We start from the raw sequence: 21,985 nt of genomic DNA, 5'->3' as shown, positions 1-21,985 counted from the left end.
ATTTTATATTGTACCTCTAAAATTTGTGTTATTAGTATTTTATAAAGTAAAAATAGTTTCTTAGAATGTGGTAACCTAGATTTAATCATCCTTAAATTCCTTTCAGAGATACAATTAATGCCTTTAACTTTTAAAGGGAAAATATTTTTGAAATTGTGGTCTACATGTTCCTTAAAAAGAAATTAATCGAAACTTTTATGTAGCAGCATAGAATGTGTTACTCTGCTTTTCACTGGCACAGGTTTCTATTCAAATTATTCTGATATTTCTAGATAGATGCTCTTATAGTGATCTAAGGGTGTTAATCAGTAGTACGTGGCACATTTTAAAATAATTGTTTTTCAATCTTGATACTCCAGATATAAAGCCAGAAAATCTCTTAATCAGCCACAATGATGTTTTGAAACTGTGTGACTTCGGTAAGTTAAAAATACATTGAGCCCTTGAAATACAGTAGTCTTCCCTTAAATGTAATTACACTTTCTGTACTTTCAGTTACCCATGGTCAGCTGAAGATCAAAAATATGTAATGGAAAATTCCAGAAATAAGTCATAAGTTCTAAATGGTGTCATTCTGAGTAGTGTGACAAAATCTCACACTTTCCTGTTCTATCTCGCCTGGGATGTGAATCACAGTATCTGTCTCAGTTATCAGATTGAGTGTCTCAGTACACCACTGCTTGTGTTCAAGTAACCCTTATTTTATTTAATACCCCAAAGTGCAAGAGAAGCTGTAACATGATTCTTTTATGTGAAAAGGTGTGTGTGTGTGTAGGAAAAAACAGCACATACAGGTTCAGTATTATCTGAGGTTTCAGGCATTCTGGGAGGGTCTTGAAATTTAGCCACTGTGAAGGGGAGACGACTGTGGAAAACTAAGATACTATACCACATTGATAGCTTTTACAGGCATATTAAAATTATTTTTTATATTTTGACCTAAAGTAGCAGAGGAGCATTCTTTTCGGTCATATGTTGAAAAAATTGATTGCAGGGAGATAACTACTCTGTCTTTGCTCTAGATACTCCCTTTTTTAAAATTCATCATGCAGTATTTATTTAATGAGAAATCAAAGCAAATACCTACATGTGAATACATTCATAGGTCTGGCACTGAATGACCCCAGATAAAGAGTTTCCTAGGAAATACCACTGTGGCTTTCTGGTTTGAGTAGGATAAAAATATTTTTCAAATATTTTAAATGTTGATAAAAATTTCTTTAGGCATAATCATAAACCATGAACATATGCTTATGTAAATATACATGTGTATATGGTGCAAATGCAAAAGTTATATCTGTGAGGTCAAAAGACGTTTTTAGAACAATTTTGTTTTCTTTAAATGTTCAATGAATGGGATTAGTAATTTATGTGTAATATTCCAGCTCCTGATTGAATGTGGAAGTTTTTGAGTTATATTCTCTGTTAGTAGAAAATTGTATATTGTTTCCATGTATAAAACTCTGTGTTAAACACTTTTAAACATTTACATTAAAATCACAAATTTTTCAAAATATAGGGTTGTCATCATGAGTCACTTTTTAAATTATACTTTTGTTTCATCCATATGTTGAAAAATAAATTGGCTTTTATAATGTTATTTTTTTAGATATTCAAATATAATCACATACAATTATAAACCTGAACATATAAATAAGAAGACATTTCATTTTGTAAACAAAAGTTAGATTGGTACTTAGCAGATGGCACACACAAGTGAGACATGGAAACACTGCAAGAATTCACTCTAGAATGACCAATTTTGTCCATTGTAGCAATTGGAAGCATGTGTAGTTGTTTTTACTCAATATGTTCCAAGAATTGAATATTATGAACCTGATTGCTTAAGGAAAAAATGTTTTGCAGAACTTAAGTTTCTTCATACTTGATAAGGAGTATTGCAGAGATGAATTCTGCTGTATCTTAAACATCTGAAAAAGTGCTTAGAAGAATAAAAAGGAAATACTGAGCACTGTATTTAAATGATTTTGATAGTGGCATTTTTAGCACTTCTTTAGCTTGATGATTTTCAGGAATAATATTGATTTTTTACTTTCTTTTTTTTCCTTATTTTTTTACTTTCTAGCCATAATTGTGATAACCACCAAGTACTGAGACTTCATACACCTCATAGACCCTTTATTGCGCATCCATGAAATATGGGGTTGGTTACTAAAATTTGTAAAGCAAGTTACAAAAGATGTCTGTGGTATGATTAGTGATAGGAACAGGATATCCCTGGTCTAGCATCATTTCAAGAAAAGGCCATTTTATTTTTATTTTTATTTTTTAATATATTTTATTAATTATGCCATTACAGTTCTATTTCCCCCCTTCATTCCCCTCCACCCTGCACACCCCCCTCACCATTCCCCCCTTTAGTTTATGACCATGTGTCTCAAGTTCTTTAGACTCTATATTTCCCATGCTATTTTTGCCCTCCCCCTATTTTCTACCTACCATCTATGCTACTTATTTTCTGTACCTTCTCTCCCGTTCTCCTTCTCCCACTCCCCTGTTGCTAACCCTCCATGTGATCTTCATTTCTATGGTTCTGCTCCTGATCTAGCTGTCCTCTTAGTTTGCTTTTGTTTAAGGTGTGGTTCTTAGTAATTGTGAGTTTGCTGTCCTTTCACTGTTCATCTTTTTTACCTTCTTTTTCTTAGGTAAGTCCCTTTAACATTTCATAGAATAAGAGCTTGGTGATGATGAACGCCTTGAATTTGATCTTATCCGAGAAGCACTTTATCTGCCCTTCCATTCTAAATGAAAGCTTTGCTGGATAGAGCAATCTTGGATGTAGGTCTTTGGATTTCATGACTTGGAATACTTCTTTCCAGCCCCTTCTAGCCTGTAAGGTCTCTTTTGAGAAATCAGCTGATAGTCTCATGGGAACTCCTTTGTATGTATCTGCCTCCTTCTCTCTTGCTGCTTCTAGAATTCTCTCCTTCATTTTTATCTTGGGTAATGCAATTATGATATGCCTTGGTGTGTTCCTCCTTGGGCCCAACTTCTTTGGGACTCTCTGAGCTTCCTGGATTTCCTGGAAGTCTATTTCCTTTGCCAGATTGGGGAAGTTCTCCTTTGTTATTTGTACAAATAAGTTTTCCACTCGTGGCTGTTCCTCTTCCTCTTCTGGTACCCCTATAATTCAGATGTTGGAATGTTTAAAGATGTCCTGAAGGTCCCTAAGCCTCTCCTCATTTTTTAAAATTCTTGTTTCTTCATCCTTTTCTGTTTGGTCATTTTTTCCTTCCTTCTGGTCTACTCCTTTGATTTGAGTCCCAGTTTCCTTTCTATTACTTTTGGTTTCCTGTGCGTTTCCCTTCATTTCAATTAGTTTAGCCTTCATATGTTCCTCTAATTTGTGACTAAAATCAACCAGTTCTGTGAGTATCCTGATCACCAGTGTTTTGAACTGTGCATCTGAAAGTTTGGCTATTTCTTGATCACTTAGATTTATCGGCTCTGGGTCTCAGAGTTGTTCTTGAGCCATGTTTTGATCTGTTTGTGCTTGTTACATATGAGGAGCGGAGCCTTAATTGTTCACCAGGGCAGGGCTCCCCAGATTGCTGGTTTGTGACATTATACATGGGGGCGTGGTCAGAGATGGACAGTGGCGGCCCCCTCTGCTGCTTCCTGCAGCTGGGGCCTGCGTGGTCTGTCTTGCTGCTCGCTGCTTCACTGGTTTATCTGCACGTGAATGTGTGACCTTGGGCAGCCCTCAATGAGTCCACCGCCTTGTGCCCTTAGTGGGTCCGCCCGCTTCTCCACACCTGGGATCCACCCACAGCTCCTGGCACACCTGGGTCGCGTGCCTGGGTCGGTCTGGTGGATATTTTCTGCCCGACCCCGCTCTGCTGCTGGCTCTGCCCCTCTTACCAGTTTGGCTGAAGGGTTCGTTGTTGTCAGACTTCCATGTATTTCAATTTTCTGTGGTTTGGCTATGTTTTTGTTGCTAAAACTGTGTTGTTTTTAAACTTGGTTGTGTGAGAAGGCAAAGTGCTTCCACCTACACCTCCATCTTGGCCAAGTCCAGAAAAGGCCATTTTAAATGGTCCAAAGTTCCATGTGGCAGCACCACTATGTCCTGGGCATCCCCTAGAAGGACTTCCTAATTACCTTCCCACCTAGAGCATGTAGCTTTGTTTAGCTGGAGGAATCCCATTCAACAATACTAATATTTCTTCAAAATATGTCTTACAAAGAAGTATTGATGAACTGAAGTTAGTGTTTTGTTTTTCTGCTGTTTTTTCTTTTTACTGTTCCATTTTAGTAAATACTATTTTCCACTTCTTTTTTTTTAATTTAATTTTTTTTTTAATTTTAACAGAATTTTATTTTATTTTTTTTATTGATTATGCCATTACATTTGCTCTATTCCCCCCTCCCTTCCCCTCCACCCCTGCATACCCCTCCCCCACCATTTCCCCCTTTAGTTCATGAACATGTGTCTCAATTTCTTTAGATTCTGTATTTCCCCCTACTATTCTTACCCTCCCCCCTATGTATTTTCTATCTACTGTCTATGCTACTTATTTTCTGTACCTTCTCCCCCCTTCCCCTCCTCCCACTCCCCCTATTGCTAACCCTCCCTGAGATCTTCATTTCTATGGTTCTGCTCCTGATCTAGCTATCCTCTTAGTTTGCTTTTGTTTTAGGTGTGGTTCTTAATAACTGTGAGTTTGCTGTCCTTTCACTGTTCATCTTTTTTTATCTTCTTTTTCTTAGGTAAGTCCCTTTAACATTTCATATAATAAGGGCTTGGTGATGATGAACTCCTTGAATTTGGTCTTATCTGAGAAGCACTTTATCTGTCCTTCCATTCTAAATGAAAGTTTTGCTGGGTAGAGCAATCTTGGTTGTAGGTCTTTGGTTTTCATGACTTGGAATACCTCTTTCCAGCCCCTTCTTGCCTGTAAGGTCTCTTTTGAGAAATCAGCTGACAGTCTGATGGGAACTCCTTTGTAGGTGACTGTCCCCTTAGCTCTTGCTGCTTCTAAGATTCTCTCCTTCATTTGAATCTTGGCTAATGTAATGATGATGTGCCTTGGTGTGTTCCTTCTTGAGTCCAACTTCTTTGGGACTCTCTGAGCTTCCTGGATTTCTCGGAAGTCTATTTCCTTTGCCATCTTGGGGAAATTCTCCTTTATTATTTGTTCAAATAATTTTTCAACTGATGGTTGTGCCTTTCCCCCTTCTGGTACCCCTATAATTCGGATGTTGGAACGTTTAAAGATGTCCTGGAGGTTCCTAATCTTCTCCTCATTTTTCTGAGTTCTTATTTCTTCATTCCTTTCTGCTTGATCATTTTTTTTCTTCCTTCTGGTTCTCTCCCTTGATTTGAGTCCCAATTTTCTTTCCATTACTATTGGAATCTTTTGTATCCCCATTCATTTCCAATTAATTTAGCTTCCATATGTTTCTCTAATTTGTGGCTAAAGTCAACCAGTTCTGTAAGGATCCTTATAACCAGTGTTTTGAACTGTGCATCTGAAAGACTGGCTATTTCTTCATCACTTAGGTCTATCGGTTCTGGGGCTCTGAGTTGTCCTAGAGCCATTTTTGGTCTGTTCGAGCTGTTAAGTGAGCGGAGCGAAGCCTTAGTTGTTTATCAGGACGGGGCGACCCAGGTCGCTGGTTTGTGACGCTGTGTGTGGGGGCGGGGTCAGAGAGGGAGTAATGGCGTTCCTCTCCGCTAGCCCAGCGTTTCCAGTCACTCCGCACGCCTGGGGTTTATCCGATGGGAATTGCGCGAGCCTGCTGCCCCGCGCCGGCTTCCCTTCTCACTGGCTTCTCCCCACGTAAATGCGCGCGACTGACCGACCGATCGCCGCGCCTTTTCCCTGTGCGCTCCGGCAGCCAGCTGGCTGGCGATCAGTGCCCTCGGTTGCCTGTGCGCACCGCCCCGGGAATTTTTTCTTGCTAATCTGCTCCGCTGCTGGCCTCGCTCCTCGTACCGGTCCAGCCGAGTATCTAGTTGTCCTTTGGACTCCGTATTGTCAATTTTCCGTGTGGCTTGGTTGTGACTGCTGTTAAAAATAGTTGTTCTTAGATTTGGTTGTGCACAGAGGCGAGGTGGATCCTCCATCTACGTCTCCATCTTGGCGGAAGTCTGGGCAGTTATCCCCTCATGTCCCGGAGTCAATCTTTTCCAAGCTCTCACACAGGCGCTCCCACTCAGGAGCACAGCCCCTAGTTACATCTTGGGTAGAAGCCACTCCCTTCTCTATTTTCCACTTCTCAAAACTGATACACATGTTAATTTTTACCTCTAATTTTAATGTTCTGGTTCTCTATAGCTATTCACAATGAATCCACATTGCTTTTGGTGAGTTAGATGGGTTATTAACTGCTGGTTTATTTTGTGACCCTAAAACCTTTTGAAAGGGCTTTGGTGGGAAATAGTAATAGAGTCTATAAAGTAAGTAAGATACCTCTTATATCCTTCTCAATCACATTAGGAGATGAAAATAATTTTGGCCTGCTTTGTTTTCATCATTGCCAACAATTACTTGTTTATATAATGGCTGGAACTGATCAGCAGCAGTAGATAAACAAATACCATGAATGTCCCACATAGCTGAATATAGTGACTGAGTCTCTTTAAATCATTAGTTTAGCTTTGACTTCTTGTCTTTTGTGAAACTTCATTTTGTTCCCAAGACTTGTATTTATTGGGAGAACTATTTTCTAAATATGCTGAATGCTTATTAAAGCATGTGATAATTCTGAAAACATGGATTTCTTTAGCATAGAGGGAAACTGTTTTTTTAGTGAATATATATTTTAATTGACATATGAACAGTGGACTAACCATTTATAATAATAAGGACACTATTAATAAACAGTTGATCAGGACCAGTCATTATGTTCTTTTGATGTTCCTTTAAAATATTGCTAGCATTGAAATATTTTGCCAACATGAAATTATTTCTTTTTCAAAGTTACACCTTTGGACTTTGCTCTCTTTCAGGTTTTGCTCGGAATCTATCAGAAGGCAATAATGCTAATTATACAGAGTATGTGGCCACCAGGTGGTATCGGTCCCCAGAACTCTTACTTGGGTGAGTTATTTTACCCACATAGAATGATATCTGCATATCTGCTGACCCTATATTATTAGCTCTGGGATAATCTGTGGACAATAAGAATGTCAGTTAATTAAATACCAGTTACCTATTCCAATGTAACAAATCACCCCAAAACTTAATCGCATAAAACAAAATACCATTTTATTTTGCTTATGATTCTGAGTGTTCATGATTTAAGGGAGTCAGCAACTTGAGTTCAGCTAGGTGGTTCTTCTGCTGGTCTTAACTGGAGTTGCTAATGTAGCTATAGTCAGTCTGTGGGTCATCTGGAGGCTGGTTGATTTATGGAGCTTTAGCTGGGACAGACTATCTGTGTCCAGTGGAGACTCATCCTCCAAAAGGTTAGTCCAAGCTTCTTTGTGTAATAACAGAAAAGCTTCATGCAGCATTAGGGCAAGCCCCAAACCAAAAGTAGTTTTCAAGCCTCTGTTTATATGTCGTTTGCCTCATGGACCAAAGCATATTATATGGCCAGGTCCTGATTCAAGGGATGGAGAAATGAACTTCACCTCTTGACTGGAGGAGTGGTAGGGTCACATTACAATGTGGGAGATGTATGGAAGTGGGAGGAATCACTGCTGCCACCTTCGTGAATAATCTTTGACATTAAGAATGTAGATGTACACAGAGGTTATTTCTGTGTGTGTCATCTATGTACCTTTGTCTGGACTCACTGGGAGGCATAGTCCATTTCTTTTGGGTGGGGTTGTAATTTGAATTTACTGGACAGTGTTTGCCAAAGAAGAAATGAATATAAATTAGATCACTCATAGAACCCCATCTGAGGATTCAATTATGGTAAAAGGACTTGTTATAATATGGTTTTGTGTATAAGTTGGCCCCAACAGGATAATTCTGAGGACAGCCTTCTTGCAAAACTTTAGTGATGTGTGGAAGGCACCCAAAGTAGATGAAGACTCCAAATAATTTGATCCAAATTAAATATTGCTAATTAATAATTGCAAGTATCAATACTAGTTGAAGAACCATGTTATTTGTGTAAAAATTTCATTGATATCAGTTGATATTTGAGTAAGATTAAGAATTTACATTTTTATACATTCTCAAGACTTTGTCTTTAACATTCAAAATAGTTCCAACTGTATAAATTATTCAAATCAGTTGACAGAAGAAAAATAACATTGGAGTAGGCTAGGCATATAGACATTTTCTGGGCATGTGGAGATTTTGCATAGGTTTCTCCATCTAGCACAAGTTTTCTCTGTCATAGGTATAAAGAAAAACCAGTATCCTTCTCTCCCCAACAACCTACCTCGAAAACAAAACCACATGGACTTTCCTAATATGGTTCTTAGGTTTTTGTGGGAAGGAAATGAGATAAAATATTGACTTATTGTTCATTGATTTATTGTCCTAGAAATGTATTCTATATAGTGTTAACAGTGCTTTCATTTAGAGTATTTGTTAAAAGTTTTGTATCACTACTATACCATTATGGTACTGTAGAATTTTATTCCATTTTTTCAGATATTTTATTTTGGCTTTCCCTTCCTAAAGCTTAGATTATTTATGTTTGAAACTAATGAAAATACAGTTTCTTATTTAATATGCTATATATAATTTAACTTAAGGCATTAGATATTGGGGTAGACATCTAGTGGTGTTTTGGTGATACCTAGATTGTTGTGTATAGCCTCCATTTATTAAAAACAGTAAACTCAGACCCTAGAAGAGAGCTAAACCCTAAATAATGGGGGAAAGTGCTTTGAGGGGAATAGCTATCATAAAGCCCCATGTATCAAGTACAAATAGATTCAAGTAAATAATACAATAGAGTTTATTACCATCTTAGCTATTAGCAATTTTGACCATGCAGTCAAAGGTTAAATAATATTCAGTGCTTGTTGCTTAAGAAGACACATAAGTCAGTAGTACAATTTTAATAGACAGAATTCAAAAAAATGGGTAAGATTTCCCTTCTTGACATTTAGAGAGCTAAAGGATAATTACCTGGAACAGTGCTTTTTAAAACATGCAATATACTTGACTATTTAGTCAGGGGCACTGATCTCTTTTCCCCAAGATTGTCAAATAAAAAAATGACAATAGCCAATATAACAATAGCCACCTGGTGTGAATGCCCTGTCTTGAACCATGAACATGTTATATAATAGAGTTGCATCTTATTGGTCATGTTGCATAATTAGATTGTGTCTGATTGGTTAATTCGTGGTACAAGAAATCTTTATATACAAATATAGGTACCTGATTTTTTAAAAAGTCACATGGAGCAATGTGGTAGGTAATTATTATTTTGTATAAATCAATCAAAATTACATCTATTTTTTGTTAGGTCAGCAAAAAATATATATTTTTGGTGTGCCACAGAATTTTGTAATTAGTTTATGTCTACCATGAGTTGACAATTGCTGACCTAGAACATAAATTTCTTGGGAGCATTTTATTCCCCAAGTGAGGTGATAATCAGACATGTGCACTGTGTTTAGGTTTATTAAGGCGTTCATATTCAAAATATACCCGAATGTGAATAGATTTCACCTTAATGTATCCTAAGTTGTTATTAAACTGATGGTTTTATTAGCATAGATTTATTCACTTGTGTTCTGAATTTTTACTTGAATATCCATAGTTCCCTTTTTTTATAGCCTCCCTTTTTTCCACATCGTACTTTTTAATACCTTAAATACATAAATGTACTTTAAATCATGAATCTATTCAAAATAACTTGGAAATTATTGGAATGCATTTCTTCAGTTGCCAAGATAATCTCCCCCCTTTGCTTTTCAGAGCTCCCTATGGAAAGTCCGTGGATATGTGGTCAGTGGGCTGTATTCTTGGGGAGCTTAGCGACGGACAGCCTTTATTTCCTGGAGAAAGCGAAATTGACCAACTTTTTACTATTCAGAAGGTGCTAGGACCACTACCGTCTGAGCAGATGAAGCTCTTCTATAGTAATCCTCGTTTCCATGGGCTCCGGGTAAGAGGCTTTGCTAAAAACCAAAATGGAATCAGTACAGCAGTATTTTTTATTACACAATGGAAATGCATAGCTATTCCCTTTCTCATTACAGTGTTTATAGTCCTATTATAATATTTTATTTTTGAATTTTATATAGTATTTGTGAATTTTAAAAAGTGGTCTGAATTTGAAAGTATGAGCTGCTTATGTTTTTCCTAATTTGCACGTTCCAGTTTTTCAAAGTCTTTTCTAGTTTGTGTACTATATATTCTAAATTTTGGTTATCTCAGAATGTTTCTTTATCCAATATATTAAGCATTCCCAAATTCATAAATACTTGTTGCATATTTGAGCAAACATTTGTAGTGATTTGAGGAAGATTATGAATACTTAACATTTTACAGTTTTAAATGTGCTGTTCTAGTGGCTATTTCTTGTTCGTCTGTTGATAGTGAAACATCATCTTCTTTTCACACTAGCACATTGCCTTGGCAAACCTTTTCCACACTTGCTAACTTTGTACAAAACTTTTCGGAGAATATGTTAAAAAGGATCTTAAAATGTAAACTTTCACCCTGGCTGGTGTGACTCAGTGAACTGAGCACCAGTCTTCAAACCAAAAGGTTGCTGATTTGATTGGTTGCCCTAGTCAGGGCACGTGCCTGGGTTGTGGGTCAAGTCCCCAGTTGGGGGTATACGAGAGGCAACTAATCAATGTATCTCTCACACATCAATGTTTTCAACTGATTGATGTTTCTCTCCCCCCCTTTCTCCCTCTTTTCCTGTCTCTCTGGAAGTAAATAAATAAAATCTTTTAAAATATACGTGTGTGTGTGTGTGTGTGTGTGTGTGTGTGTGTGTGTGTGTGTGTGTAAACTTTCCCCAAATGAGGAACAACCAGCTTGCAAAAACACCTCTTGAGAGTGGCCAGTAATAGGCTGTTTCTCTCTTTCATCTACCCCCAAAGCTATATTTTTAGTGTCAGCTACCCTGTTCAGGCCAGAATGCCAATTGGTGGTGGCCATTGTAGGGAATGTAAAATAAGCTTACCACCACTTTCTTTCTTTCTCTTAAGTGCATAATTCTCAAAACACGTTTTCTTGACATTTGCAAAGTACATTGTTTCTTCCATTGACTTTCTGGACCTTAGTTTACGTCACTTTGAAGAGCACCCCTCCTCACACATGAGTGTCCAACACAGTGCCCACTCCTGAATGTGAAAGGAAGGAGTGAATAGAAGTGCGGAGTTTCTCTCTCATTTCCTTCATGTTTTCTCTCTCTCTCCCAAATGCATTACCTCCAGCAAGTTTCTCTTTTTTCCTTTTATTCGTGTTTTTGTAAGCCAACAATTAGCCAAATTATGACCATAAATTAGGATGCATGTAGTTCAACAGTTATTATTAAGCATTTATCATGCTAGATGCTAAAGGTATGAGATTGGGTAGGACTCACTCTCAGTCTAACAGAAAGAAAACCTATTCAGACATAAAGTTATTAATAATTCATGAATTCCTGTTTTACCGAGAATATATTCAAACTCCTTCCCATAGCTTATGACACCTTGCCTGATCCAAGCCCTTCTAGCTCCGTGACCTCTGCTCACATCGCTCTGCATTCCCTTCCCTCTCCTGACTCTGACCACACTTGCTTTTCTTTTTCTTTGATTTTCATAAACATTCCAAGGTTTTTCTAATTTCATGAATTTGAGACTTGTGCCTCCTTTCAGTAAAGGCACTTCCCCTTGTGCAACCCCTTCTCATTTTGTAAACTTCAGCTCCAAGAATACCCCCTCTCTCTGACCCCCCAACATACCATCCCCACCTCCTTTCTATTGTATTGTCTTCCATAGCATTCTTTTCTCCCCATCATAACACTTACCATAGTATGTAATTATTTTGTTTGTTTACTTGTTAATTGTTCATCTAGTTCTGAACCACTAGAATATAGGCTCCCCAAGGGCAGAAATCAGGTTTTATCAGTGTATTTCCAACATCACTGAGCATGTGACCCAATCTGTGTTGTCAGCACTTAAGTTCAACTATGTTTCCTTTCTGTCCGTCTCTGCTGCTGCTTTCACTCTTACACCTTTTACCTAAAGTATTTGACAGCTGCTCCCAAACTGATCACTTCAACTTTCTCACTTCACTTCAGTCTTTTCACATTGCCTTTAGAATGCTCTCCCTCAAATCTCAAATTTAATTTCATCTCATTTATGTTTAAAAGCCCCTACAGGATTGCTGGTTATGTTTAAACTCCCTTGGGGTAGCAGTAAGAACCCATGGCTCCTAACCCTCCAACCTTGTCTCCTGTCCTTTCCCATCCCTTTTCATCTGTAGCCACATTGACCTCCTCACCATTTCCTTGACATGTTGTTTCTGTAGCGCTGTATTTTCATTTGTATAATGCTCCTAGTGCTCACCCCACTCCTGGAAAGCTCTTCCTCCCCTAGACTCATGTCAAATGTCCTCCCCCAAGTAAAGTCCTTTTAGACTCCTCCAAGGGAACTGATGACTCCTCCTTCTGTGCTCCTATAGCACATTGGTCATTTCTCTGGCAGCACTCACTCAGTGCAGTCTCTTTAGCCAGTTTGCAAGTATGTATCCTCACTGGACCAATAATAAATTCCTTGAGGAAGTGAGCTATCATGTTCACCATTGTATTTGTAGCCCAACTAGAATAGTGCCTACTAAGTTGAATGGCATTAAATGATTGAATATTCGACTTCACAATTTTAACACTAACATCTAGAGCCTCAAGCTTTTGCCTGCTGGCTGCCTTGTTCTTTGCCTGGTTGAAGAGGCTCTTGTGCTAGATTCCCTGAAGAGAGTGTAAACAGAGCTGTCATGGTACCCGGCCTTAATAACTTACAAAACTAGCTGAAGAGTTAAAATGTTTGTGCGTGAAATAATTAGAAAGCAATACAGTTTATAATTAAGCATGGTGTATAATAAAGTGCCACATTCTTTCCTACATTGTACTAATGTTTTCTAATACGTCTCAATGTGGTTGAGACCATGAGAGTGTGAAACATTCTGGAGAGTTAGAAATTATAGTTGGCTGCATTCCCTAGGCAATGATTTATGTAGAATTTGAACCTTGGAATGGATATTGAAGAATAAGTGGCATTTGGATTAGATAGGCCACATGAAGGCCATCTTTTCCTCATTTGTCTATGATCCTATTTGTTACAGACTCGCTCACTATGATCTGTAAAGTTCTAGAGAGCACGTGACAACACTGCTTATAAATATCCTTCAGAGAAATTGCTCCTTCCATGATACTTTGGTTTTTATAGACCTTAATGCTTTTACATTTTAGTCTTTAAGATTTTATGGTGTTTTAGCTAAATTAGTTTAATCTTTTGGCGGGGGGGTTAACAACATCTTTTGAAGGACAGTCTTCCTTTATCATTTTACCTGAGAATGTTTGAAACAGATAGCTAAGCACATAGGTCATGTGACCTGCAAGAGCTGTGAAACGTGGACTCACCAGTAACTAGCCTCGTGTTTTTTGTATTTTGCTTTAGTTGTGTAGAGATTGGAAAATGAACAAGATGTTGCTTTAATGGTGTGCACATTATTTTGAAAAAGTAACAATTGTTTTCCCATAGTATAGGGCATAGACTCTGGAGTTAGACTGTGGGTTTCAAAGCCTGGCTCCATATTTACTAAATGACTAGACAAGTTTCTTGTGCCTCTGTTTCTTCACATATCAAACAATGATAATGGGAGTTCCACCTGATGGGGTTGTTGTGAATATTAACTGTGATATGTAAGATTCCCAGAGCAGTGCCTGACACATAGAAAGTGCTCAGTAAGGAGGGAAGGGAGGAGGAAGGAAAAAAAAGGAAGGGAGGGAGGAAGAAGGAAGGGAGGAAGGGAAAGAAATAAGGGAGGCAGGAAAGAGGGAAGGAAAAAGAAAGACCCATTGAATGGGATATACTTTAAACTTCTATGCTTGAGTTTTGCTTATTTGTTGGATTATTAGAAGGGTAGTTTTCATTCAAAGGAACATAAAACTTTTTTAAGAGTTTGCTTGGTTATTTTTTTAATATTTTATTGATTATGCCATTACAGTTGTCCCATTTCCCCCCTTTATTGCCCTCCCCCTGAACACCCCTTTCTCTCAGTCCCCCCCTTTAGTTCATGTCCATGTGTCACAAGTTCTTTAGATTCTATATTTCCCATACTATTCTTGCCCTCCCCCCGTCTATTTTCTACCTACCGTCATGCTACTTATTTTCTGTACCTTCTCCCCCTTCTCCTCCTCCCACTCCCCTGTTGCTAACCCTCCATGTGATCTCCATTTCTATGGTTCCCCTCCTGAGTTTGCTTGGTTATTTTTTATCATAATATTTCTAATATTTTTTGACTTTCAGCATTTCTTATCAAAGAAATGTTACTCTGAAGGGGAAAAAGGAAGGAGTATCTGGTAACATAAGATAGACTACGTAAGCAAAATATCATTAAGATGTACCAGCATAGTCTTTTATCACAGCAAGACAGGTGTCCCTCTCTCTCTTTGGGCCAATAATTACTGCTCTGACAATATCCAAAGGAACCTCTGCATCTCTCTGAGGAGAAGTGCCTAGGTTTGGAAAGAGTGTGGGTTTGGACTGCAGGCTTGGGGGCAAGGTACTAGTTCTATTGCTTTTTAATTATGTTACTTGTCTTATACAAGTTAATTTGAACTTTCTGATCATCACTTCCTTCATCTCTAAAATAAGAATGATAATTGCTAAAATGCCTCACGTAGCATCACTTTCCTCAGAAATCAGTGTTCAGTTATTGCCTTTGTATCTGTGTTAATTAAGTTCATGGCATTTCTTCTACTTCCTTTATGTACAAGATACTGTCCTACTTTTCTCCATCCTCATATTTTTCCTATCTTTCAAAACCTAGCTCAAATATTAGCTATGGATTTTTTCTTCTACATCTGCAAACCACCTTGGTCTCTCCTTTCTGTAAGCTCCAAGTGGAATTTATGGCTATGCCGTTCAGTACTGATTCCTTTTCCACACGCCTGAAGAGTGCTTGAGTGCAAGGTTTAGGTCTTACCCATATTCTCTCTCCTGCCCTGCCTGGCACAATGGGGGATGAGGTCATAATCACTCCTAAATGCCTTGTTTGAAGTTTCCCACATAACCAATCTTCCCATCTACTCACTTAGCATGTTTAAGGATTTCAGTACTTTGAAATGTAGGCATAAAGAAAATATATATCGAAAACAAAGTAGCCCTCCCATTGGGAGGGAGTTCATGGAGTTGGGCTAATACTTTATCATTCACTTAGATACTGTGAAATGTGAGTTGACAGAGGGAAGGACAGAACATCTAAATAAGCTTGACATCTTCCCTTCATTTTATTTAAAAAGGCATTTGTGAATTTAGGAGCCTGTTTGCCTTCTGTTCCAACTTACATAAAGGAAGGAATTGAAAACATGTCATCAAAAGCAATAATAGAATATGTCTGAATTCATTATTTCTATTGTACTTTTGTGGCCTTTTAGGTACTGGCCTCTCTTTTTCTCTTTTATTACTTCTCTAATTTTCAGGAGTAAATGATACCTTGTTGTGAAAAAGACAAGAATGCTCTATATAAGCAGAGAAGTTCTGTATAAATTGTGTTATAACTGAATTATCTATATAAGAAGGCAATACTATATAAATATAGTATCGTATTTTTATATTTTGATTTGTTTTGCATGCTTCAGTGTTGTCTAACAAGGTTTAAGTATCACCTTTCACCTGTGAGTTTTCCTGTTATTTAACACCCAATTCTGTTAACCCATACCTCAAATACATAGACACCAAAAGTAATATACACGTGAAATAAATTTGAATTGATTGGCACTAGGGCAATAACTTTCATTCGGCTGCTACCTTCTGCAGCAATGATACTACGTGCACACACACATCTTCCCCATGTGCTAATAACACCCCTGTCACGTTGTTTTTCCAGTTTCCAGCTGTTAACCATCCTCAGTCATTGGAGAGAAGATACCTGGGGATTTTAAACAGCGTTTTACTCGACCTAATGAAGGTGGGACAAGTTGATGTTGTAGGAAACTTCTTTTGGTTTGTGGGTTCTCTGGTGTCTTAATTGTGATCATAGCCTGCTTTTATGAATTAATTGTTTTGATATTAGATGTATAATGGTGAATAATGGGGGATTATATCATGTTAAAAGGCATGGAATTTATTGAAAATATTAGCAGTATCTGGTATTGTAACATTCCATCCAGGCAGGACTGTGAGATACCTAAATTTTATTCCTAAAATTGACAGAATAATGACAATCTAAACATAAATTATAAGAAATAATTAAATTTACTCAGTACTTAAGAGCTGCTCAGGTATAAGTTTTTAAAACAAATTTTAAAATGAATGTTGAAAGAAAAGAGATTCTGACTTTTTTATATGATATTTAAGGCCTCCCATAAGATTATTTTGCCAGTGAACCTAATTCTGCTTTTTTATTTTTAATTTGGCCTCTTCTCCCCAAGACTTGGCTCTTTCTGGCTCTTCTTTTGACACAGATAATTGACCCCGCTTCTACTACTGTGGCTGAGTGTCCCCCTGTTGCTAGTGTCCCTGTGCAGAACATCTTCCTTCTCTGGAGTGCTGAAAACGATCTCACAGTTTTTTATTCATATTTTTCCTTCCCTAAGAAACAGAGTCAGCCCCTTGAGTAAGAACTGGGTTTGGGTTTTTTTGTGTTTTTTTTTAATTTCTTCAGCTTTCATTACAGCCAGCCAGTACATAAGCAAGTGCTGTTTTTTTTTTATAGTAGATCTTCAAAACACAGTTGTTAATGGATCAGGTTTATTTTGCGCCCATTCAGACAACCATCAAAATCGGAGGTGGTTAACACTGTGCATAGGGACTTTAAAGGCATACTTAGCACAGTTGGAAATTGCTGAGCAGTGCCCTCAGAACTTTGCTATGCTTTAAGCGATGGTAATCTGTGTGCCAAGGAACACTGTAAATAGGCGTGGGGGCAGAGGTGGGGGAGGGAGCGTGGCCTTTGGGAAAGGCCACATACCATAAAAACCTTTCATAGACATTCTCAATATTCATTAACCTATAAAGTCTTTGAGAAACCCCACAGTAAAAAAGCAATTCTGTCTCACCCAACATTTCCCTAATTTAATTAAATACTGAATACTTTTTAAAAAATAAAACTCCATAGCACTAAATGTTCTTCTGAACACAATTGAGAGATGCTATTAAAAAAAAGAACCCCCAAGACTCTTTCAGCTTAATTAAACATAAATTATCTCTTAAATCAGTTGGGTTTTGTCAACATGTTCTTTCACTCAATATTTATTTATCAGGGTCTTAATTATTTGGTAACTTTAAAAACGTAAATAGAATAAAGTAGAAGAACTGAATTAAATGCTATTTCACGTTTTCTGCATTGTCTCTTTTTAGCTAAAAATAATTAAACTTTCTTTGTTAAATTATTACCAAATGTAATTAACAAATATCAGTATGGTGGTACCTGGTAAAATCTAGCACAGCTAAAAGTATAAAGATAACCTGAATATTTCCGCATTTATACAAGTTTGGAAGTTAAAACAGTCTAATTCCTATTTATGTAATATACCCTCAAATTTCCTGACCATAAAAAAACCATTTTATTGAAATATATATTCATAAGGTCTACAAATTATGTGTATGTCTCTGTGACTATTTATAATGTAAGCATATCTATGTAACCCCACCCAAACCGAGGTATAGAATATTATGACCCCCTCTCAGATTCTATATTCCACCTGTCCCTACTCCTGGAAACTGTCTGACCTCTGTCACTAAAGATTAATATTGCCTTTTTTTCTATTTTTTTATGGTTGCCTCTCAAGCACCTGCTACTGGGGACCTGGCCTGCAACCCAGGCATGTGCTCTGACTGGGAATCGAAGCATGATCTTTGGTTCTCAGTCCAGCTCTCAATCCACTGAGAAATACCAGCCAAGGCTAATATTGCCTTTTTATTATTGGATAGTAGTATAAATAGGATTAGTCCTTTTGTTTTTTAGTTATTGTTAAAGATGAATTTGAAAAATGAACAGTACTATTTACCCTGTCGTGAAGAAATATATTCTCATCTTGGCTGCTGTGGCTCAGTGTACTGAGGGCTGGTCTGAGAACCGAAAGGTCACCGGTTCAGTTCTCAGTCAGGGCACGTGCCTGTGTTATGGGCCAGGTCTCTAGTTGGGGGCATGCGAGAGGCAACTGATCAATGTATATCTCACACATTGATGTTTCTCTACCTCTCACCCTCCCTCCCCCTCTCTTTAACAATAAATAAATAAAATCTTTTTTAAAAAGTAATATATTCTCTATGCTAGAGGTGTCAAACTCATTTGCACTGGGGGCCACAGCAGTCTTGTGGTTGCCTTCAAAGGGCTAAAATGATTTTAGGACTATGTAAATGTAACTACTCCTTAACAGTTAAGGAGTTGAAATTACATTCGGCCCTTTGAAGGCAACTGCGAGGCCAATGTGGCCCCTGGTAAAAATGAGTTTGACATCCCTGCATCTCTGCCATTTCCTGAAAGCACACTTGATAATTTTGTCTATATGTAAGTACCTAAAATGGCCATTTCATTCTGTATCTGTTTATACATATCAGCCATTTTATTGGGGATTCAAGTCTCCAGAATTAATCCAAGCCCCTAATAATTTAAAGAACAACTGCACTAATTGTATGGGTTCTATTTTATTTAAAAAACTGTTTTATGCTTTCCTCATTATGACCTCATCCTTCTAATTAATTTGAAAATTAACAGATATATTCGTAAATGTGAAATAGGTCTTTGTGTGTACATGTAGTAATTTCTACTGTTGATAATTTTAAATAAATTAAAATAGCACTTTAATGCTAGTGGATATTTGGCTTCTGAAGGTGATGTGTATGTACTTCTAACTTAAAATACTACTCAGAGGCTAACTTTCCTTTGTTTAAACCAGTATCACGCAGTTGAAACTATTTTGATATTAACTGTTTTAACTGCCAGTGAGACCAAAATCATTTTATGTACCTCCACAGTTTTTGTTTACTAATAAGGAAGAAGAAAGAAGTGAGATAATTTTAGAGTTGTATCTGAGTCAACATGAATGTAAATCTACCTGCATGTGAGCAATGGCTTGGGTTTCCAGATTCTGACCCAAAAGGAATGTTTCAGTTTATGATAGGGATCTTCAACCTCAGTAGTAATCAAAGATATAAATTAAAATAGGTATGAGATGCCATTTTTTAAATATCTAATTTATAAGTACTAAAAGGGATAATACCTATTGTTGATGAGGGTGCCAGGAAATTGGTAGACTCTTAGTTGCTAAAAGGAGTATCATTTGAGACAAACTTCCTAGGGGGTAATTTGGCAACACACAGAAAATAATCCTTAAAAGTTAGCATACCTACCAGTTCCATGTTTAGGAGTTTATCCTGTGAAAAGGGATCATGGATGTATGCAAAGATTTCAGGTGTTTATCACAGTATTAATTATCATAGTAAAAAGCAACAGCCATCTAAATATAAGAGATTGGTTAAATAAATCGTGGTATATCCATACTACAGACTTCTATATAGTCATTTAAAAACATATTGTGAAGTTTTTTGTTGCAACATTGTTCATAATAAAAGAAGGAAAACAACTGAAATATTATCATTAGGGAATTGCTAAAAAAGAAAAACCTAAGGTCCATCCATAGACTTGAAGCTCTTTACTGATATGAAATGATCTCATAAGATCTAATGTGCAGTGGAAAGAAAACTAAGCACAGACCACTGTGCTACTATTTGGGAGGAATAAAAGGAGCAGATAGAGGTATATTCAGAGTATCTATGGAAGGATGCATAAGAAACTGGTAACATGAGCTGCCTCCAGAGAGGGGAAGAGGAGAAATTATTCTTTCACGTGAATATATACACTTCTTCCAAAAATATTTAAAATGATGGAATGATGCTGTAAATAATGTTTTTGATTAGTAAGTGAAAAGTACAGGATGCAAAACTTAAGTGTATAATATGAGCCATAAAATATTATATTATATTCGAAAAGGGGCTGAGAGGGCATATCCCCAGAGGCCAGCAACAGTAAGATTTTGGATGATTTAGATAGTCCTTTTTAAAAAATGTTTTGGACTAAACTGTGCTAGGTATTCTGCAATGACCATGCATTTCTTTTATATTAAAAAAAATAAGGTTTTCAAGACAGATTAAATTTGATGTTGTAATGTTCTTTCCAATCCTAACTTTATTTCCTAAGAATTTATTGAAGTTGGACCCAGCTGAAAGATACTTGACAGAACAGTGTTTGAATCACCCTGCATTTCAAACCCAGAGACTTTTGGACCGCTCCCCTTCAAGGTCAGCAAAAAGAAAACCTTACCATGTGGAAAGCAGCACTTTGTCTAACAGGTAAATACTCCCTTTTAAGGAAATGCAGATGCAGTGTTGGTCTTACGAGTAGGTGGAGGAGGTGGGTGCTTAAATGATGCAATTAGAGAAAAGAAGGAAAGCCCTCTTTATTCAAAAATATCTTCGTTATGCTTATTATGTGATTCAGAACCGCAATTTAAGAGTTGTGTGGGTCTTACAGACTTTCTCGTCTTTAACAACTATATTATAGAAGCCTATGCATTCCCTGGGAATGGTAGCATGGGTTAACAACAAAGAGGGGTTCTAGCCGCATGAGCCAGAAGATTCTGTGTAAATGGGACCCAGAGGTTATGTATAACTAGGGAAGAAGGGCAACTTAGAGCAAGGAGATTTCTGGAGGGAGAAGAGGAAACCAAACCCAGGTGGGTGGGAAGGTACCTCAGACAATCTTTGCAACTGAACCAAGTAGGTCTGGCTCTATAGAATGGTCTTATGTTTTTGTTGCTCTTACATTTTGAGTAATATTTGACAAGTTTTTTTTTATAAGAATAAGAATATGGAAATAGTAAAATCAGTTCAGAAGACAGTGATTTTAAAATGTTTAAGTATAATTTTCAGCATAATCTTTTTAAAAAATCTCTCTTTTTCTGGGGATGGGGAGACTCACGAGGGATTGGACCATGCAATCAGCTTCTCTCTCCCGAACTGCCATTCCATGGTTCTGTTGGTTGCATTTACAGGAGAGCAGAATGCTTGTCACAGGCTCCTTGTCTTCCTCCCTCTCCCAAGAAGCTGGTCTGGTCATCTGGTGTTGCTTGGTCTGTGGGAGATAGGAAATAGTTTCTCTCATGTACTATTAGAATAGAAGTAGAAAATAGTAATTCTTAATATGAAGTTTTTTTAATATAAACTTTGTCTTATTTCCCCCAGTTTTCTCTCCATGTAGAATAACTGTTCTTAATGTATAGAATTTTGAAAGCTCAAGATCTAGTACTTTTTAGATCTGTAAGTGTATTCGTAAATTGAAAAATGGGGGCACCTGTAATTGAACAACAATAAAAAAAAAGAGGGGTTTATATGCGTATATTAAATTCTCTTCAGTGGTTGTCCATTTAACACAGTTTCCTTACAATTATGTATCAAAGAGATGGAATTTTCAAAGCAGTTTTCTTCATTGCTGTGCTTGACAGGGCTCCAATTTGAAGGCAATTTGTTGCCCTCTCCTACAGCTGCCCTGTAGGAATTATGTACAAAGCTCAGTGCCTTCAGATTAATGCCAAGGCAGAACCTTTCAGAATAGCAGTTTAGAATTGTAATACACTTATGGAAAACCTAACTCTGACAAATGCGTCTACCTTAACTAACTTTATAGTGTCCCTTTTCTCATTAGAAATTGTATCTTACATTGTTATGAGTATGTCCTTCTTCACATGTAGGTTTGCTTGTGCTCCTCAGTGATAGCAGTGTTTCTAAGCATTTCAAGAACTCGAGCAGCTACCTTCACTTTTCTCTATCCTTTTTTTGGCTGGAGCTTCAGGCATTTCACAATATGTGCATGTGTTA

At 37.3% G+C, this 21,985-nt stretch overlaps 1 protein-coding gene across 6 annotated transcripts in view; it reads left to right on the top strand.

Moving 5' to 3' along the window:
* Window positions 1-21,985, top strand: part of CDKL5 (cyclin dependent kinase like 5) — a 191,344-nt gene that overhangs the window by 106,496 nt on the left and 62,863 nt on the right. For all 6 annotated transcript variants that reach the window (XM_053655834.1, XM_053655833.1, XM_053655832.1 and 3 more), the window contains exons 7-11: window positions 360-419; window positions 6,977-7,067; window positions 9,864-10,053; window positions 15,996-16,076; window positions 20,310-20,461. In XM_053655834.1, the coding sequence (XP_053511809.1) occupies window positions 360-419; window positions 6,977-7,067; window positions 9,864-10,053; window positions 15,996-16,076; window positions 20,310-20,461 (574 nt within the window). The remainder of the gene's footprint in view (window positions 1-359; window positions 420-6,976; window positions 7,068-9,863; window positions 10,054-15,995; window positions 16,077-20,309; window positions 20,462-21,985) is intronic.

Source organism: Artibeus jamaicensis, unplaced genomic scaffold (genome assembly GCF_021234435.1).
Source record: "Artibeus jamaicensis isolate MK-2021 breed Jamaican fruit bat unplaced genomic scaffold, CSHL_Jam_final scaffold_1283, whole genome shotgun sequence".
Lineage (NCBI taxonomy): Eukaryota > Metazoa > Chordata > Mammalia > Chiroptera > Phyllostomidae > Artibeus > Artibeus jamaicensis.
Note: the sequence above shows the minus strand (reverse complement) of the source record. Positions and strands in the feature narration are given on the sequence as shown.